The sequence below is a fragment of the Gallus gallus genome, chromosome 2, assembly GCF_016699485.2.
Source record: "Gallus gallus isolate bGalGal1 chromosome 2, bGalGal1.mat.broiler.GRCg7b, whole genome shotgun sequence".
In the NCBI taxonomy this organism is placed as follows: Eukaryota; Metazoa; Chordata; class Aves; order Galliformes; family Phasianidae; genus Gallus; species Gallus gallus.
The window spans coordinates 49,231,044-49,251,813 of record NC_052533.1 but is presented as its reverse complement, the minus strand read 5'-3'; the positions used below and the strand labels follow the sequence as shown (position 1 = coordinate 49,251,813).

The 20,770-nt window shown below is 39.8% G+C and overlaps 1 protein-coding gene across 2 annotated transcripts in view; it reads left to right on the top strand.

Moving 5' to 3' along the window:
- Positions 1-276: 276 nt before the first annotated feature.
- AMPH (amphiphysin) overlaps positions 277-20,770 on the top strand; it is a 105,778-nt gene continuing 85,284 nt past the window's right edge. The window contains exon 1 of one of the 2 annotated variants that reach the window (NM_001004398.2): positions 277-428. In NM_001004398.2, the coding sequence (NP_001004398.2) occupies positions 360-428 (69 nt within the window). In that variant the 5' untranslated portion in view covers positions 277-359. The remainder of the gene's footprint in view (positions 429-20,770) is intronic. The other variant, XM_015281553.4, reaches the window with a different exon arrangement.

Genomic DNA, 20,770 nt, shown 5'->3' with positions numbered 1-20,770 from the left:
CCACGGGTGCTGGAGATGCCTGGAGGCCGGCAGTCCCCCAGCAGGGCGACACCGGGCGGCTTCTGGAAACAACTGTGTGTCCCCGGCCCGTTCCTTTCTGTATTTTTTATGTGGGGGAAAGGTCCCTACGAGGGGACGCCGCCCGTCCCGCGGGGCCAACGACGGCCTCCCGGGGGCCACCGCTCACCTGAGGCGCCGGCAGCCCCGCCTCTCCCGGCCCTGTCTTTAAGGCCCTCCTCCTCCTCCTCCTCCTCCTCGCCCTCCCTCCCTCCCTCCATCCATCCCCGCTCTCCGCCGCTCGCCGCCGCCGGGCTCTGCCTCGCCCGCCTTCCCCCACCCCGCTCCCCCTGCCGCCAGCCATGGCCGACATGAAGACGGGCATCTTCGCCAAAAACGTCCAGAAACGCCTCAACCGCGCCCAGGAGAAGGTGCGGGGCGGGGAGGGAGGGGGGTGCCGGGGAGAGGCAGCCTGGCCGAGGGGCGGGCGGAGCGGAGCAGGCTCCGGTGTCCCCCTGCAGCGGGCGGCCGGAGCCGCCGTTACGTAACCGCCCCGGTTCCCACCGCGCCGCAGCAGCGCCCGGAGCCCTCCGGGGCCCGGCCCTCTCGCACGCCGCGCTCCGGGCGCCGCGCCGAACCGGGTAGCGGCTGCCCGGCCCGGCCCGTGGCGATGCCGCCCTCCCTGCCGCAGGCCCGGCCGCGCCGCCGCTGTCCCCTCGCCCGTGCGTCCCCTCCGCGTCCAGCGCGGCGCCCCGCGGGTACAGGCCGGGCGGGCGCAGGGCTGCAGCCCTCCTCCGCTGGTGCATGTGAGGTTCGCCTCATCTCCCCGCCGCAGACACGCTGCCTAAGAGGATTGCCTTTCCTTTAATATCCACGCCGGCTCATCTCGGGCTAAAGCGCTGCTCGCTTGGCCTGGCCACCCCGCCGCGGGTTCGGTGGAGCGCCGTGGCCAGCGGAGCGGGGCTGGGAGCAGCCCGCCGCCTTCCTCAGCAATTGCTGGGGTTGTGGACAGCTCTTCTGATTGCCGTGGCGCTGGCCGAAGTGTCGGATAGCCAGACCGGCTTTACTGCTTAGGAAGCTCGGTGCCGGTTCTTCTTGCAGCGCTCTCTCTAGGAGCTGAGCAAGAAGCGAAGTCGGGAGGGTTTTCGAGTTTCTGAGAAAAGATCTTTGCTAATAATAGCCAATAGCTGTGAGCGTTCCTCTTCAACGCTTGTTCCGCTGCTCTGCGCCTCAGAACAGGACCATGGACAGGCATCAAACCGAGCAGAAAAGCATTTGCATGTGACTGCATGTAGCATCCGTATGAGCTATCAGCAAGGTTGTTATGAAGCTTTTCTCAGCTTCAAAGCAGTCAGCGAGTGGCCTGCCAGCCCTTCTGAGGGCTAATGAAGCCTCGGTGCCCCTCTAGCTGACGTTCTGTGTTGTTGTGTGTTGATGTCACAGGGCTCTAGAGAATTAGAAGAGATTACTTTATGACCAATGTTTTTCATATCTCCCTGCCTAGAAATCCCTTGCTGCCTCTGTATTGAGCACTGAGTTCTGAGGTGCTCTAAGGGAATAAAAACTACAATTTATATGTTAAAAAGACTCATATGTAGTCATATCATTATTTATGAATCTAATTGTTGAGACTGTTACGGGCAGGTGATGGACTTTCTCTTTCCAATGCTCCTGCATAGCTCACAAGGTCATAAAGTACTGGACTTTTCAATACCGAAGTTGCGATGCATTTCCCTTCTTGAAGGTTTCATCTGTGTCTGTTTTCAGATAAAACACTAATTCTTTAATATTTTGAGGAGATCTGGAGATTTTATTATCTAAGTTCATCTGGGTCAGTAGTTGGAGCAGAGATCTACAAATGCCATTTGTTTCCTGCAGGCTTTGTTGGTGTCGTTGCTGGTATTGTTTCTGTTAACTATCTGGTAAATCATAGGTGTAGGTCTTAAAATCATACATACTGCTTCCAGGTGTGTCTGTTCTGCCACAGGAGATCTATGTAGAAACATAAAAAGCACACCTTGACTTGAATACTTGAGGTTCTGGTGTTGTGGCAAATACAGCTCATATTCTGTTCCCTTCCATCTCTCCTCCTCTGCCCCCATAAATAAATAATTTAAAAAGTATTTATTTGTTTGTATAGAGAGTAACTTGTTATTGGGTATATTGAATTTCAGGACTTAGAAGTCTAGGAATTAAAAGTCTGGTATTTGATAGTGTGAACAGGATGGCTCTGTGATGAGTACGTAATACCATGCTGGCTTAAAGAGATTTTAAACACATTCTGAGTTGTTTTATCTTGTTACTTATATTGGATTTGAGCACCTGCAGTTTTCTTAATGTGTTCTTACAGTCAACTGGGTTTATAATTCATTTATAAATAGTTTCTATTATTTGTTATTGTGTGGCAGCTATATTAAAAATATGGAATGGCTACAATATATGAGCCTTTAGATAAAGATATGGAAACTGTTTTTGTAACGGTGCACCCATTATCTTCGTTTCTTTGTCATCTAGGAGAAATTTTAGTTGTGTGGTCTAGCTAGTGTACATACCTGTATACATGACTGCTTGCTATTTATATGACAAAAGCTAAATAACTGATGGAGAAACAAATCATATTGGTCAAGTCTAGCTGTCTTGCATTAGAAGTGCTTAATCTTAGAGTTCCATCGTTGTGTCACTTGATGCTATTTTCCTAGTTTAAACAATAACAATTACTATTCATCTGTGATACAGTAGTCTTCTGGTATTTTTATATTAGACTTGGTAACATCGATAATCTTTTTTTTTCCTTGTAGGGTTCCAGAAAATTTGTAAATTCCTTTACACTGTGGAAATGAGTGAGGTAAATGTAGCAATGGCTTGATGTGTCAGTGACATTACAAAATAGCCTAAATTAAAGAAAGAATGAAATCATGAGCTTAGAGTGCTAATGAGAGGAAGAAGGTGATTGTTCAAACTGGGCTGGACCAGATCAGCTCTCAAAAAGAGACAGGATTTGAACAACCAGAAATAATTATTGGTCACTCCCCTTTTTTCATGTCAGCTGGAATGCAGTACTTTCAGAAGCACGTGTGTCATGGCAGCCTTATTTTTACGCAAGAATGCCCTATGTACCAAACTACACTGTTCTCCCCTGCATTTCTTCAATGACTTTTCCCCCACTATTTGGGAAGCATAGATGTGCTGAGCTTGCAGCATCTGCTGACTGCTGCCAACAGTCAGCTGAAGGATCTGGTTTAGACTTTTAAAAGCATCAGAGCAATTCAGGAGCCTACATGCTAGTCATAAAAGTAAATGAAACACTGATTTGTTTAAATGTCTGCTTATACTGAAAGCTGAACAGATGTATTTGTAACTGAAGCTGGCTCAGTCAATCCTGAGGACAAGTTGACTTGGATGAAAACACTGAGTTTGTGTCCCTGGATTCCTCTGAAAGCTGGAACTAAAACTGCCAACCCAATCTGAAACACTAGTTACCACTCATACCTCTCCATCATAACCTAACACCTTTAGCTACACAGACTCAGAGTTGTTACAACACATCTGAATTCAGTAAGGCCTGCTCCTGGGAGCTGAAGTAGCTTTTGAAATTCCAACTGGTGTGCTATTAGATGTTCAGCTGACTATATGATACACCAAAAGTTAAAGTAGTAAATGCTTTCGAACCTTTGGAGGAGTAGTGATTAACTACTGATTAAAGTTATTGCAAAGGAGGAGCTGCCATAAATTGAAAGATAACTCACAAGAAGGTAATTTGACAATTCTGGGTCCACCATGTGCTCTGTTGTAACTGAAACAATGGCTCTGAAGAATTGAATGGGGATCTGCATTTGGAATGCATTCATGAAAGACATGTAATGTGTATTCCACCTGCCTGCAAGTGTGATGATGTAGCTCTAGCAACCTCAGACTCATGAAAGAAAATTACTGTATAGTGGTTTGAAACTTTGGCCCCTTCTTTGTTATAAAATGTAGTACACCGAAACCATTACAATGTTATGACAGACCCCAAAATCTGGAAGTCTTTATTGGCACAGGCACATACAAGGAAAAGGCACTTTCATTTGTGAAGAGCTGTTTGTTAAGCTATTTGTTTGCTACCAAACAAAACCAATCAGAAGTCACTAAATTCTCATGTGAATGCCATGGTCTAAACTATGGAGCCCTGATTTTTCTAGCTTCAGGGTCTAGTATAAAAAGCTTGAACTTACCTTTCTGTTTCTCTCTCTGTCAGAGAAATTGCAGAAAAGAGGGAGCACAAGTGGTTATCTAGCCCATTTTTCTGAATCAGCTGTACTTAAATTATTCCATAGCAATGCTTTTCTTGCCTGCTTTTGAAAATACCTAATATTGGAGATTTTGCACTTACCCTAAAATGATCTATGCCATTGCTTAGGTATCTCCAGTCAGAAAGTTCTATTCTCACTTAATAAAAATGTCATTGTTTGCAATTTAAGCCCCTTATTCCCCATCTTTCCTTGATATAGAGGGTGTGTTCTCTATTTTTCCTCAAAATTTACAAGTGGTTTTTCTGACACACATTGTCTGTGTGCCCTTTGATCTGACTGAAGCTACTGCATGACCCTTCCAACCAGCCCAAAGAGGAGCCGCTCTTAAAATATTAATTGCTTTTGATCGTTCTGGTTTCTAATATGCAGTGTAAAACATAGAGGTAGATTCCAGTTGTCTGGCTGCCAAATGTGTAAGAAATGGAAGAGGAAATGACCAGAGCTCCTTCCTGTTACATCCCTTTGTGAAGATTTTCTTGTTACATGAAGCAAGGAAATCAGTTTCCTCTTTTCCAGCTTTCTCCCCATATGCAATAACAGCCATGATGGTATAAGTCACTGTGTCTTCCTCCTTGTCACTTAGCTTCCGTCAAATAATCAAAAACAGCATAAAAGTGCTGTTTCCTCAGTTTTATGGGAATCAATATTGCCACATTCACTGACCAAAGTATCAACAATACCAAGGTGACCTGTTCCTCTATTCTTGCTTGACAGTTTCATCTTCTCACTTTTATTTTTTTCTCATCTCCTTTTTTAGTTGTTGAGTTTATTCCTGTTCCTCAATACTTATCTGTGCAAGTGGCTTCCTGAGGTTTGTCTCTCTCTCCATGCATTTCACTGAGAAGTAAAAAAGAAAAAAGTATCTGTTGTTACTTGTTGGGCTTGGGCTTCAACTCTTTCTTTACTATATCTTGCCCCTCCAGCAGATCCTTTCTCTTGACTTTTTGCATTATCAAAGAGCTAATGCTCCTGAATCAAGGTCTGCCCATGACTGGTGTTCAGTGGGGTGACCATGAGTTGTCCACAGCTGCTCTGCAGCACAGTGCTGCCTTCATACTGCTACACAACTAAAAGCGAGACTTTCAGGTGTGTATAGGAGAGATGTTGAGGTATCAACGACCTGGTTACAAGTAGCTTTGGCATCTCCTTCTACTTAACTAATCTTGCAAAGAAGCGAGGGAATGTTTTGCCATGTTTCCAAGCACCAAATAGGTTTGAAGCCTCCAATTCACCATGCAGCTTCCTCCAGAAAGACAACTGTGGCTGAGTTCAGAGATAGCAAGTGGATTCTTCCACCTGCCTAAAATATGCACATCGGGGTTCACTCCTACCAAAACCTGTGGCAGAAGTCACTGATTGGTATGCCAGTTCTTCTACTCACTTCAGGGATTGAAGAGTAGTGGGGGAGAAGGGTAGCAGATGGCTCTACTGCTTTAGGATGGAGAGTGTTTTCCTTGGGGAACTTTCTCCTGGTTTAGTTCGTTTGGCTCGGCTACAAGGTCAGCTGCTTGGAGTTTCCAGTCCTGAATGTTTCAAACACTGGGTTTCTGGAGAGTTTAGGTAAAACTCTCCAACATCCATGCTCTGTGGTGCTGAGCCTTTGCTGTTCTTGAATATGAGCTTATTTGATCCTGACCTGATGAACAGTAATGATGATTAGTAGTCACCAGAATCTTAAACCAATGACTGACTTGGAAAAGCAGATGTATAGTTCTGTAATGCAGAGTCCCAACTTACTGGAGTTTATCCACCTGTTTGAGTGTTGCTTAAAACATAGTCCTATGATAAAGAAGCATGTAACATGTTTCTCAAGTTCCATTTGTGCAGCGAGAAAGCTAATGTGGGAAGTAGCCTATCCCTCTTCTTGGCTGTTCTACCTTTCCTTGTTTTCTCAGTAATATCCTTCTGTATCTGTAGCAGAGGAACATCTGTAAGACACTGAGGAATTGAGGACTGGTGTGGACAAACACTTTGAAAACATCTAAACAACACTGTACCAACTAAGAATGGTGGTAGGGCAATGGGAGAATTCAGAGGCCTTTCTTTGGACAGAGACAGAAAGAAGTAAGGGGCTGGACTACTTTTCAGCTCTCTGACTCCCAGTGCCCTGCTACTACTTCTCAGTTGTTTCTCTTGGTTTTGTTTTTTTGTTTTTTTTTTTTCAAATCACCTTTTATTTTTCTTGTCAGAAAAAAAGCTCCTGCTTACTCCTAGTCCTCCCAGATAGATTCCTATGTTTCATTCTCCTTGCCTCTGTAGCTGATGAATTCTTTTGATGCTTCCTTGAGTTCTCAGCTTGGAGTCTCTTTCACCTCTTTTTTTTTTTTTTTGCACCTAGAAGACTTGAATCTGTCGTTTATAGTGATAAAGAGCCCAGTGATACAGGCCATGAGCTGCAATCAATTCTCTTTATCTATGATACAAAAGAGGAGAGGAAGGCTTGCCAAAGTCTTGGATTGTCACTAAAACAAGCCATTTGAGAAATAATTTATAGTCCAAGTTAACAAACAGAAACTTTATTTTTGCAGAAACATTTCAAAAACTGCCATCATTATAGCTCACACACATACATCTACACACCAAGGCTGAGAAGAATCGCAATCCTATTTTTCCAGGTTTCAATTTGAAAAACAGTATAAAAATAGCCTGATGCTACTGTGCGGTTTGTTTTTGCTTTAAACAAAATTCTATTTGAAGAAATAAAAATTGCCTAAGGAACACAGAATCTGAATTTCTTTTCTAGGGTGTGATCATCAGCAAACATTTGCTTTTACAGAAGTAGAAGGGTTTGGTGGCATGTGGCAAAGGTAGATGATGATGTGCGGTGCTATATGCGCAAAGTTGTATCTAATGATGTGATCTACCTGCATGAGGATTAGTATGCATAAGCACAAAGTACAACCAGATAAAAAGTTTCGTTCAGATAAGTTTAACTGAATAAAGGTGATGCATTTTCTATGAAAAATAATCAGTACTTGAGATCTGAGAGAAGACATTTTTTCACATCGAATGCACACGTTAGGTTTAGATTCAGAGAGTTAATATTTTGTTTCCATGTAGGGCATGTAGAGGAGTAAATAAAAATGTGGTATGTTTATTGCACTTGCAGAGCTCTGTGTGGGTGCCATTATCAGGTAAATACCCTTCCAGATAGTTTTATGTGGATGAAACAGTTCTATCTTTTCACACTGGTCTACACTATGGATGATTTCTTTAATACATGAGGTGTATGCTGAGAGCATGAAATCATTTTGTCAAAATAAAATTATCAGTAATTTTAGGTACAGGACAAATATTAGGCCTGTTTTTACATATGGAAAGGTTACTGAGGCTAACTGAAGACAAAATTAGCTGATTGTTTCATGTTGCTCAAATCTCTACTAAGCACACTGGCATCACAAGATCAACAGAAATGCTAGGATCAAAGGCAGAACAAAGAGAAAATAAAAAATTTAATGGTATACTCAGGCCTGAAGAGAGGAAAGGAGCAGGGCTCAGTTCAGAAGCAGGTTGGTGTAGTGCTGGCTTAGGCCAGTAGTCTCCAAAGCTGACCTTGATAAGGGGAGAAGCATGCAGTGAGAAAAGTGTGTGATGCAAGACAAAAGGAACTCCAGAGCAGGCACAGCAAGATGCTGCAACCACAGCACTGTCACTGTGGGACCACGTTTAGGACGCATTAAAGGAGCAGATTCATTATATGAGAAATGGCAAGTGGGAAACAACCACAACAGAACGAGGTCAGTTTCCAGGTGAGAAGATGTCTGGATGAGATCCAAAAATGAATCTGATGTTTTGTGATAAGAATTCAAAATATGGAATTTGGATTTCAATAAATGTGGAAGTACAACAGTGCAAGGAAGTTCCTTTGAATTTAAAAAATACTACACTCTTTCCTCTCTGTTCTGTGAAATGTCTTTTGGATTAATTAGTAAAGAAGTGAACGTATTCCTTATGATGTGACAGTCTTGCAGACTGCTAGAATGTGACTTGCTGATAGCTCATCTCTAAGTGTTGCCCTACTTAATTCTCAGCAAAAATGTGGGCAGAATTCATCCTATCAGAACAGTTGCTTTATCTTTCATGTTTGTTCATCTCCCATCTTCCTTTTTTGTTTTCTTCTCCCATCATCCTCTCCTTGCTGCTTTTTCCTTCCTTTCTCTGTTGTTTCAGGGCTACCTGAACGAGTTAAAAACTTAAACACCAAAGCAATTTACAGAAAGATTGACTTTCATTGCACCATCTGGTTACTTCATAGGTGAGCACAGCTGCACTCTTGAGATGATTGTGCATTTAAAAATCAGTATTAAGACTCCAAACACTGCAAGCTTTCTAGTGAAAGATTTTTTTGTTACTGTTGTGGTCTTTTTTAATTTGCCTTCTGTTCTGCATTAAGAGGTGGGTCAGATGGAACCTGGATATTAATTTAGGGTCTGAAGGGCAGAGCAAGGCCCACCCAGTGATAGGAAGCTGAGAATAAAGTGAAAGAATACCGCATAGGCGGTACATTTATCTAGTAGTTAAAGATGCCAGTGCATAAAAACCAAAAAAAGCATTATTTTTGTAGGAAGCTCCAGCTAGATCCACAGGAATTTCACCCAAATGGTTGCCTTAGAATGTAGCCCAGCAGTGCTGTTACTCCCAATGCAGTGAAGTCAAGATGCTGTGTGTACCCTAGCACTTTTGAACTTACTTCTGCTCTCTGCTCCTGTTTATATTAAAAACAAACAAAAAAAAACAACAGAAAAACTTCCTATGAAATCTGCATCTCAAGGATCTGAAAAGCATATTTCAGAGAAAGCAAGCCTGGCTGATGTTTTGCAGAGCTGAAGAGGGTTTTACTCTTAACCCCACCCTGGTGTTATGTTTGCTTGTAGCACCAATCCAAGATTATATTTGTTTGAACTAGAGTGTCAGCATCTTTTGTGCAAGGCTACATTTTGGGGTAAAAATAATGGTAATTCTCAAATTGGCCAAAAATCTAGGTTGATTTGACAGCTAAACTGAAAAACAAACTGGGAGGGAATTAAAACAACTGTTAGCTGACAAACTCCTGCCATTTGTGTGTTGTCTTACCTAGTTACATTTCCAAGAGTCAGAAGAGCAATATGGCAGGACAGAGGGGAGGGAACTCTGAGAAATATTTGGAGTCAAGAACACATGTTTACAGAGTGCAGAATGAATGGCAAACTTGAGTATGGAGTATTTTTATCAATGTTTCAACTTGAATAGTGCTGTTTAGATCTGGCTTCTACTGAGAGGGCTGCTCTAAAGAATAATTTAAGAAATTGTACCCCACTGAAAAGTATATTTTAAAAGAGTCCCTATGCGGTATCAAGGCTGCTAAGTTGCTTTTCAGGAGTATCTATTTTTGTGAGCAGTAAATTGTGGGATGTCTTCCCCTTCTAGAATCCAACTTCAAGTTTGACTCAAAGCCTTTGTACCAATATCTGTTTGTTAATGTCCACCGGTACATGCCCATCCTACCAAAGGCTTATGCTGACATACGCTGTTTAATACTGTTGTTGGATTGCTCTTTAATATGTGGTATCGGAAGTGTGTGTAGGATTGAAGTTGTAACATAAACCCAGCACAGACCTTTTCCCTCCACTTGCTGATTTAATTTTTGTTTTTAATTTTTTACACTTTATATGGAAAGATTCTTTACTTTCATGAGAACAGTCACCAATCAAGCAAACTTTATTACACATTAATGGGTCTTAGAATATTTGCACATTTAATGGATTTGGAAAAAAAAGCATTAAAAAATCAGTCTCTTATGCAGATCACTTAATTTCCCCCTTTTCTCTCTCTGCAATTCAGCGTATTTTCAGTTCCACTTATGGTAGGCTATTATCATTAAGTGTTGACAAAAAAAAAAGAACCACCTCTGGGGGGTTGTGATGAATTTCTGCATTTTTTTTTTAAATTGGTTTTTACAACTCTAAAGAAATAAAATAAGTGGAAATGGCTGAAAGGTGAGGAAAGGCTTTCTAGAAAGTGTCACAAACTCCTTTGTGTTCTACAGTGTAGAATGTTAGTAAAAACAAGTGTTTACTAAATACTAACAGGTTACACCTTCATCTAAACCAGCTCTATCTGTAGCAGTAGTGAACAAATGCTATCCTGTGGAGTCAAAATTAGCTGCTGTACTACTGAGAAGAGGTAAATAAAGATTGTATTTCATTCAAGGTCTTTAACTCTGGGACTTCCACCTTCCTCATTTAATTTAGGGCTGTTGGTTCTGGATTCCTTATTCCTGAAGTATCCTTTCTGTGCAGCTAGTGCTTGGCTGACTGTGGTACAGAAGGCTTCTGCTCTGCACTCATCGGCTGCCTAGAAATGAGACTCCAGGCAGGAACTGAGAGTAACCTTTTAGATTACTCCATGAAGACATAGTGTGTTGTCTGCGTCTTCTTCCAGTGTCAGCTCTAGTAAAATAAGAACTCTCCAAGCCCTTCCTGGGTGAAGAACAATGCAAAGTGTAAAGCCTTCCACCTGGGCAGGAGCATATATCTGTGCATTGCAGAAAAGAAAGACTGCATTTCTGTTTACAGTGGCCCAGGAAAAAATGGGGTCTGTGTCCTAAATACAGGTCTGGTACTTAGAGTTAGCAAAATAAATCGGGAGAACACGTTTTTTTTTTTTTTTTTTTTAATCCCTATCCCAGTGCTTTTATGCACAAAAGAGAAGAATTTAACATCAGACTACTCAGATGCACAACAGCAGAGTTGTTGAACAGTTATAAAATAGAGACATGTAAAAGGCATTCACTTGACACTGACACACGTTCAGACTGAACATCCATTGCAGTGAATGAGAATAATCAGTGGGAAACCTTGCATTCACTTAATTGAACATCTAGATGCAATGGGATGCTGGTAAAAATGGAAATCTGGTAGACAACCAGTGTTTGTTCAAAATAAAGAAGTGCTAGCTAAGCTCCTTTTCTTTACTATATTTGCTGTAAGAGTCTATCTGTCCAAAATGGAGTACATGTAGATTTTCTTTGTAGATGTTTTTTCACAGTGAAGTGCAAATGTTAGGAAAACATCATGTCTTCTCTGCAATATCCTTTTCTGTATTACTTAGGAACTAAGATTAAAAAAAATAGTCTTTCACATATGCAGTCGTAAGAGAATTTTGTCATAACTTCATGTCAATAAGGCGAGAAAACACACCCGTGTTAATATAAATTGAACCCAAACAGATGGCTGCGTTACTTTTATATAATCTATGATTCCATGAAAATTAAATAGCCCAGTCTTAAAGCACTGGCATTTTAGTAAACAATGAAGTAGCTGGGTCCAATACCCATGAGATAATGCTGGTATAAGACTAAAGTGATACTGTGGTTGATTAAGGTCAGCTCCTCTAGATCAGAATTTATCTTTCAGTGTGGCTACCTATTTAGAATTAAAGGGAAAATCAATAACTTCTTAATTTCTTTGCATATACTGAAAAATAAGAAAAGACTAGGGGTTCAAATATGGATAAAAATCAACACTCAGTTATACAGTGTTTTTACAGAAGTATTACAAAAATGACAAATGTCCAGGATTTATGATTAATATCGTATCTGTAAGAAGAGTGTACATGCTGTCAAATATAAAATCCAGTTACTATTTGTGTCACGTAAACCTGACTTGTAGTAAAGAGCTTAATTTCAAAACAATGGGTTGTTTTCTAATTCAGGACATGTAAACGTGTATTGTCGTTTGGTCTATAAAATCTGCAGTAGCTAATTTTACCAGAGACACATGAAAATGCCTATACTCCCACCTGGGATCTTACTGATCCTTTAGGCTTTGACAAGCGTAGGAATAACAGAATTCTTCCTTTCTCACCGCCTGCATCAGAAAAGGCAGTGATTTATATGTATGGGATAAACCAGGGGAAAGGTCCTTCCCCAGCACAAGCTTTTATGTGATTCATACACATACTGAGAGTTATTTTATTCTATCAGTAATCTCACTGACATGTAGTGAACTGCCATATAGCAGAAAGAAATGCACACAAATCAGTGTCAGCCAGCTTCCCACCTGGGTTACGTTTACTCCCATTGTCTGTTTTTATTTATTTCTTTTAAATGTTTTGAGTTGTGTTAATACAAAACCTGATCTTGAGTTGAATCATGTAGGAGTTCAGTCTGAATAAAAGAATTCAGATCAGAGCCACACATTGAGAAACAGTGATCACATCCATCACAGCATTTAACCTTTATTTCTATCACAAATTGTGATGAACTTGTTATCAAATGAATCTTAACACATATCATTTAAAGGTTTCCCTGCTTGTGTTGATTTTAGTGGCAGCAGAACATGTCTCTGCTGGTTAAATGTAATCCAGTTCACCATGCTAGCACAAGATTTAATGCTACATGGTCTCTATTGTTTCTGCATGGGACTGAATATAGTCATAGCTAGTTGCATGATTTTCTGCAAATTACACCTGGTCATATGTATACATATATTCTGATGTAAGTGGAACTTTTACTTCCAGTATCTCTTCAGTATCAGAAGCCATTTTTCTCCTTGTTTTGAGGAAATCTAGCTGGCTATGCTGGCAACAGATCTGACCTGTGATCATGAAATTCCCAGCTGACCTAGCTGTGGTTTGCGCAAATTGATACTTCTATTTTGCTGATACTGCAAGTTTTGTGGCTAATTGCAACTATTTCAGCACACCTACAGTGTCCAACAGAGGTAATGCCTGACACTGACTTTGTGCTAAGATTTAGCAAGGGTATATGCATATTCACTCCCTCATGCCTTTTGCTTGCTACCTTTGCAACAAACGCCTACACACAAATGCAGAGGACTTAATAGAAGAGTCTGGGACCGTCTGTCACTGTTTTTAATCTTGCTAATTTTTCCTTGCTTATTTGTACCCATCAGTTGGAATGTACATGCGATTTGATTGCTCCCTTTTCATTCTGTACACACCAACAACGTATTTTGTTTCACTTCATTTGAGGCCTGAAGGTGCAAAATGTTTAGTCTGAACCCAAAGAATTATTGACCTGAAAGATGTTTTTTCATCACCTCCTTTGCTTTTGCAGAGTAAATTCCAACATTTTGTTGTTCTGTTTAAAGTAGTGAAAAAAGAAATAAGCCAACATTGTTCCAAGAAACAGGGAAAGACAGTGTATCAGGCTGGTTTCTTCATATTTGGAAGAATAATAGGACTTTCTGTTTTCCCTTCCATCTTATAAAGGACCTAGCATGGTTTCACTGAAAATGGAAGCAAATATTTATTCCCCTCATTCCCTTTGATTAGTATTTTTCAGTTTGGTTATTAATCACATGCACAGCCTGTGCTGTATCCATCACTGTTTCTTTCTCTATTTCCATCAGGACAGTGTGTAAGCCTTCATGTAAGTTTGAATTTAGAACTGTAGAATAATTTAGGTGGGAAGAGATCTGTAGGTGCCATCTAGTCCATCTTCAGCTCAGGACAGAGACATCCTCAAAGCTGGGTCAGGTTGCTCAGTGCTGTGTGCACTTGTGTGTAGAATCTCACCAAGGACAGAGATTGCCCAGAGTGCTGCACCATCTCGTGATGAACTTTCATTGTTCTTTTTCCTTTGCACCACTGAGAAGTCTGTCTCAGTCTTTTCTATAATGACCAGTTAAATAGTCAGAGACTGAAAACAGACTTCCTTCCTTTATTCTTTTCCTGGTTGAACAGGTCCAGCTCTTTTCTTACTCTGAATGCTCCAGACCCCTGTGTATCCCAGTGGCCCCCCACTGTCACTAGTAACTCTTGTCATTCATGGTTTTCGTGATGAATGTGTGAGATTTACTGGAATGAGCTGATGAAATTAAACAATTATTCATCCTCTTTGCCACTCTAGTGTTTTATCAGCCTGTACAGGGACAGGGAGTTGTATTAAGTGTGGCAGGAGCAAGGTACTGCCTACCCAAAGTGGAAACCAGCCTCTAAAAAAAATGTAGGCATTCTCTGCACATGGATAAGTTAGACTGGATCACAGCCAACCTTTAGCTCATGTAGGTGAGTTCTCTGGAATCAATGGAAATGTATCTGGCATAGCTAAGAGCATTAAAAAAAAAAAAAAAATGTTGATTCATCTCCACAGATGCTTTTGCTTAATCAAGATTAGGAGTGCTCCTTATTACTTTACTTTATGGCCTTGTGGAGCAGCAAAGAATGGCAGTGTCTCTGTGCAGAAGTTCAAGATTCAGGCCTAGATGGCCTATTAGTTAGCCTATGAATGAAATCCCTGATGGAAGGGACCACAGGGAGTGGGTCTGTAAATGCAGAAGCCCTACTTTGCATACTGACTAGATAAACTTAGGAATTACTTAAAGGTATTTAACTCCATACTATTTATGCAATAATCTTAGAGTTCCATTGTGTTTCAGTAAGCTTCATGTATACAGCAGCATCCAAAATATCATAACTTCATCAGAATCACAACTGCAGTATCTAACAGCTTTGCGGTATCTGTGCTTTGCTGTTAACTTGTTCCTATAATGTTTCTGTGGAGTCCAATGACGATAAATATCATTCTTCTGCACATGATGCACCAGGTGGAATTGTTCTTATTTCTCAGAGCAGAGAGGAAAGACTCTCCACAGACCACAGACATACTCCTTTTTCCATGCATATACACTTCATGTAGAGTGTTTGAGATTCTTTACATTTCATTTGATGTTTCCTGAATGCATTTACTATGCAGAAGTACTTTCAGGCTAGTCTGTTTTGCATGTGTACTGTATGACTGTTTCATATGTGCATGCAATGCAGTCAGCGCAGGAGTACATATACCTTTCTGCCTTGAAACTGGAACTTGGTATGGTAGTCCTAGAAGACATAGGAGTGTTCCTTCACATCTTCACATTACCTGTTATGATGCCATATCTATGGTATGGAAACATCTTGTGTTTGATATACATCAAAGCAACTAATTTGAAGATAACCTACTATTCTCTGCAGTGGAAATACAGGGCTATATTCTCAGGTGCTGTATCAACTCACATCAGCCTGCTGACTTCACTGACTTTAATGCTAGATGGAAATCTGGCTGACATCTGGTGATTCTATCTACATTAATTTTAATGTCCTTGCTATGGAAAACTTTGTGCCACCCTGAGTCTTTGTCTGGATCAAGACTGTACGGCTCCCAGTATTTGTGTTTTTGGAGGGTTTGCTAAGGGCAGTAGAACATGCAACATTACTTCCACCATTCCCCTTTGCCAAAAGCTATAACTTCATGTTTAATAGCTTCATAGATTTTCAACTATGCATATATATAGATTTTGAATATACTCATACTTCTGCAACCTGTTTTGCTCTCAGTTCTCTTGTATTCTTTTATTTTATTTTTTTCTGATAAAGCAGATACCTTGGAGAATGAGTTAGACCTCAAATATTCTATACTTAACAATTTTTTGCTATCTGATTTTGCAGGCAGTTTTTATTTTTTTAGTTTTCAGTCTGTGTTTACCATGCAGTTAGCATACTGAAAGCCAAAATGCAGAGCAAATGTAAATCCAGTGATAAAACTCTGTTTTGCTGAAGACTAGAAATCTGGAAGTCTACATTTAGTACTCCGTAGTATCCTTTCATCTTTCAGAGACAGACAAATAAAATGTCTGTTGTCATCTCTGAAACTGTTCCAAAGATCTGTGAAGTGCTGGTGTATTTTGCCATATTAAGTGTATTTATCTTTTGTCCCTCCTTTGATTAAAGCACAAAACAGAATGTAGCATCCATTTTCATTTTTCTTGATAGGTCATATTCTTTAAAAAAAAAAAAAAAAAAATTTCCTACTTTTAAGAAACATCCCCCACCTCTCACCCTTGAATTATGTAGGGATGGGAGAGGGTGGGAGAGGTGTGGGCAGAAGACTGTCAATGCCAGGGCAGCTCAGAACAGAGTGTTTCAGATTTCTTTCATCTCTTCTGTTGTATAATGCCATCGATACTTTACTGAAACTTGATTTGATAAGCTCAGGTTGAGTCCAGTGACAGTTAGAAAATACCTCTGCTATTGAGTTTATGCATACATTTTTCATTAGAGGTCATTGTTTTTTCTCTGTGGACAGAACAAGAGGGGCTACATAAATCTATTAACCTGAAAGAGCCCAGATGGTAAAAAGCTCATGCCAGCAGGTTTGCCCTTACAGCGGAATGATGTCAAGAAATCTTTAAATCACATCAACTTTAAAAAGATTTTCATCTTAACACTTCTCAGATTTTTCTAGCATTGAGCTTTTTGTTGCAGTGTTCTGCTACGTCATATTTGGGAGCGTGGAAAACTTATCTGTTTATTACTTCTAATTGCATCTGCAATTCAAAGCACAGTGACAGAGGAATTTGAGTATTGTGCAAGTGATTTGGTATAAATTGTGAAGACAATGAATACACTTATTACAGCTGGTAAGAGTTTTCCCCCTGAAATTCTTCTCTGAGCTGAGATCAAAAATTTCTTCTGAAAAATGCCGCATAGTGTGTTAAATATTGAGTGTGTTTTGTTTGTTGATTACTTTCATCATGTCTCTAAATTATTTTCATTTAATTCATAACAAAATAAAACAAAAAAATTACTTCTTGCTAGTACTGTTCCAAAAGTCTCCTATTAAAACGTTAGAGACTTTAGCATAAAATCATATCATCTGATTTTCTTCACTATTGTAAAACTTTCCTGTTAGAAGTTCATTTTCCATTTAACTGGTATGAAATAAGCAAAATACTTGGCAGTGTTAATTGCCATACAACCAGAAAAACAGCTATATTCAAAACTGATGAAAAGACTATCTTTCCTAATTAAGTTAGTTTTTGGGAAAAGCTTCTATTTATTTTTTTAAATAAGATATTTAGTTATGTGGTAGAAGCACAACATCTGACTGCTTCAGAATATAAGTAGATCTTTTCTACCTTCTTTGCAATCTCAAGTGATACTGTGAAGTTAGTCTGCAATTCTGACCCTATTGATTTCATTATTTTTCTTGCTTGCTCTTTTTTTTTTCTTTGTTTTTTGGGGGGGAGGGGTAGGAGGGGGTTTGGGGTTGGGCGGGTGGAGTGCTTAGCTTTGGAGATGGTTTTATATAATTGTGTTCAGACAGAAAACTTGTTCATCATAGATATCCTATGGATGATTGCAGCTTGAACCTCCAGGAAAGTTCATAAAAATTATAGATATGATGCGGACGTTTCAAGCAGGAAAAAAAAAAAAAAGATATTAACCAAATGCTGAGCTGCAGCATAGCAAATTAGATAAATGACTTAATGTGTGCTGGGTTGAACGGCATATATCTTAGATAAGGAACCTAAGGCAAATACACATACTTCTAGAGGACGTCTGTCATGAATGACCAGAAGATAGCTTTAAATGACTTCAAGTTTGAGTTACCGGGGAGACAAGTGGGATTGTGGTAAGGAACAAAATTTATATAGTCTGTCCAGTATCTCTGAAGTCCATATATGTATAAAAGTGTTGATAACTTATCAAAACAGCTTACCAAGAAGTTGGGTTTGCATAAATACTTGTAGAGAAGACATCAAATGTGTTAGAGGAAGGAGACTAAATCCAGGGATGTCAGCAGATCCTGTTTTTAGTGGGGTCAGATTGAGCGGAATCAAGGAGGACGTCTTTATACATATATAAATATATACACACACATATATATACAGAAAGGATTATTTGCCCTTAAAATTATCACTTCTGATAAGATGCAGGTAAAAAAGAATCTGGCGAATGTCCCCATCATCACACAAACTTGGCCCTGCAAGTACTGCTGCTTGATGGAATAGATGACATATCTGACTGACTTCAGACTGTGCAGCAAGCCCCAGGCAGAATGGCAAATGAAATGATAATCCAAATTAATTTGACAAACAGAACCAAAAAGCTGAAATTCAGTAAAAATGAACAAATGTCAACAGTACAAAGCCAGTCCAAGAACTTCACTTGGGAATGATCAGAGCTAGTGGAGTAACATTTATGAAAATGCGAAAGGTAAAAAAATACTCAAGTCACTGATGTTAACAGTTCAGCTGATGACTTTTGTGTAGTTTTAGGCAAGAATTACTTGAGAAGTGAGTAGAAAATATACAGAGATCAAGGAGGAAAAAGGAAATGCAATGAAGTGTTGAGGTATTTGACTTTCTGTAGTCTAGAACAGAAAATACTAAGTGCAGAGGTGATGTCTTCTATGTGAAATTACTTACCATTACCAGACTGGAGTCTTTTCTAGACTGTCAATTCCTTAAGAGCACATATATAAAATTTCACTGTCACACAGCTTTAAAATTTTCATTCATGAGATGTGATTTGACTTGAAGGGTATCTAGATATGATTTGAGTTCACTAAGATGATTTTAAATGGGAAGAAATAAAATCTTGCTAACTGGGCATATTTAAAATGCAAAACAGAGCATGGAAGAGGGTTGTATCCTCTGTGATTCTGCAGCTTTGTTTTTTTCTTTTCTTAAATCTGCATTGTGGTTTGTTAATGAAGGTCTGCACTAGAACATGACAAGTTGCAAAAGCTGGTCTATAAATACTTATGTATTTATAATTTTTGTTGTTTTGGTAAAATATGAGCCATTGGAATCATTAATGCCTACTGGAAACTTAATTAAATATTTTTTAACTTCTCTGGCTTTTCCTGAGCTTACAATCTTTATTTTGTTATCTCCTGTTAGAGCAGACTTGTGAACTATGACAGGGAGACTGTAGCTTTGTCTTCTATGGAAAACAAATTATAAAAATATAAAATATTGTGTCATTTAGGATCTCTGTCATTTAGAGACAGTGTAGTAACATGTATTTCTTTCTAGATTTTGCTCTGTTAACAGTATTAATGTGTCTCAGTACTTGTCACTATGCAAGCTAGAGAAGTTGATCTGTTGTGGCATGGCAAAAAATACTGGTCTCAGGATTTCACTTTCAGGACCCCTTCAGGGCACTGGGAGGTTCAAAAAGGAAATTTCCAACCTGAAGATCTTATATGCTAGAAGTGATCTCTCCAATTACAAACCAGGCTGAGGAGTTTCTAGGTGTCGTGCAGTTGGGTTCCTTTTTCACAGAGCAGAGCAAGTGTTGCTCTGCTAGTAGCAATCTGTTTGCAGTATCTGGACTGTGAGTCATATTCTAGCTCTGGCTTAATTACAAGGGGAGAAAAATGAAATTACTTCAAGCCTGATATTGTACTGCCCTGCTCTAACAGTCCTTTGGGTGTGCAGAAGGCACCAGGCTTGGTGGTGCATCTAGGAATTACTCATAGAGTCGGGCTCCACCTCAAAAGCCCAATAGAGCTCTTAATTATTTATTTTGAGCATAAATTATTTCTTTACTTTCAGTATTGAAAACTATTGTCTTCTGCCAAGGATGGTACGAATTAATGCGTTGATTTTTCACAGTGTTGTTGCTCTTAATCCTCAGTTGTGAAGTTAGGAATCCAGGGAACATAATTTTGATGAATCCAGATGTGTAGGCAACAGGCATAGGATGCACCTACTAGTGTGAGCTGTAGACACAGACAGCTGAGTGAGACATCTATTGATCAAATACTTCCTTTGTTGTAAAGGCCATGAAACAGAGGAAAACTGAGATGGGTAACTAAACACATGCCTGCAATGAGCCTCACATTGCTCTGAAGTACCTATGCCTCTGTTGAACCAGAGTGGAGTTATGTGGTTACAGGTGACCAGCCTAGCAAACTGATGTCCTCATGCTGGAAGATGGTAAGCATCTGTGATCTCCGCTAGAAAAACTGCTCCAGCATTGAACTAAAATGTTTTGCCAGTTCCAGCTTGCTTATGGACTTGGTATGCTAACTGCTGACTCCTGTATGGTCCTGCTAATTCATGCACCCTCTAGGTGAGGTTCAGTTCCCACATACCTGTTATGAAATCCTTCTGGCATCCCTGTAATTCTATTGACATCTTCCAGAATGGGAAATGAGATTGAATAAAAATGCCATGATAGAAATCAGATGGAAATAGTAAACATAACTAGAAAAATCACTCTGAGTAGTGTTGGTATAGAGCAACAGTTTGTGTGGAAACAGAGTCTTATGTTACTGTGGGGTGAAACATAATCGGAAGTGTTAATTTACAACATAGAATACAGCACTTCTTGCTTTCTTTTCAGCTCTTCTTAATATCAAAAGGAAGCTAAACAAGATGAATAATTGAAATATTGAAAAAACCATCTATATGGATATTTTCAAATTAAGATTTGTTATGATCTGAATATCACAGTGGGATTCTTTCTCTGCTGAGTGGTGAGAATTTGCCAGAATTTTGGGGAATACTGTATGTTCAGATGTTCCAGATATTTATTGATTTGGTTCATCTGTGTTTTCTTTCCATTCTTAACCCAAACTATTCAGATGTCAATAGAAACAGGAGGAAGAGATCCATTTTACAGTACAGATATTGTATAAGCACTGTCCTTCAGTGAATGCTAACTGAGGTGTTTGGCTCAACCTACTGTGCTGTGGCTCTCCAGCG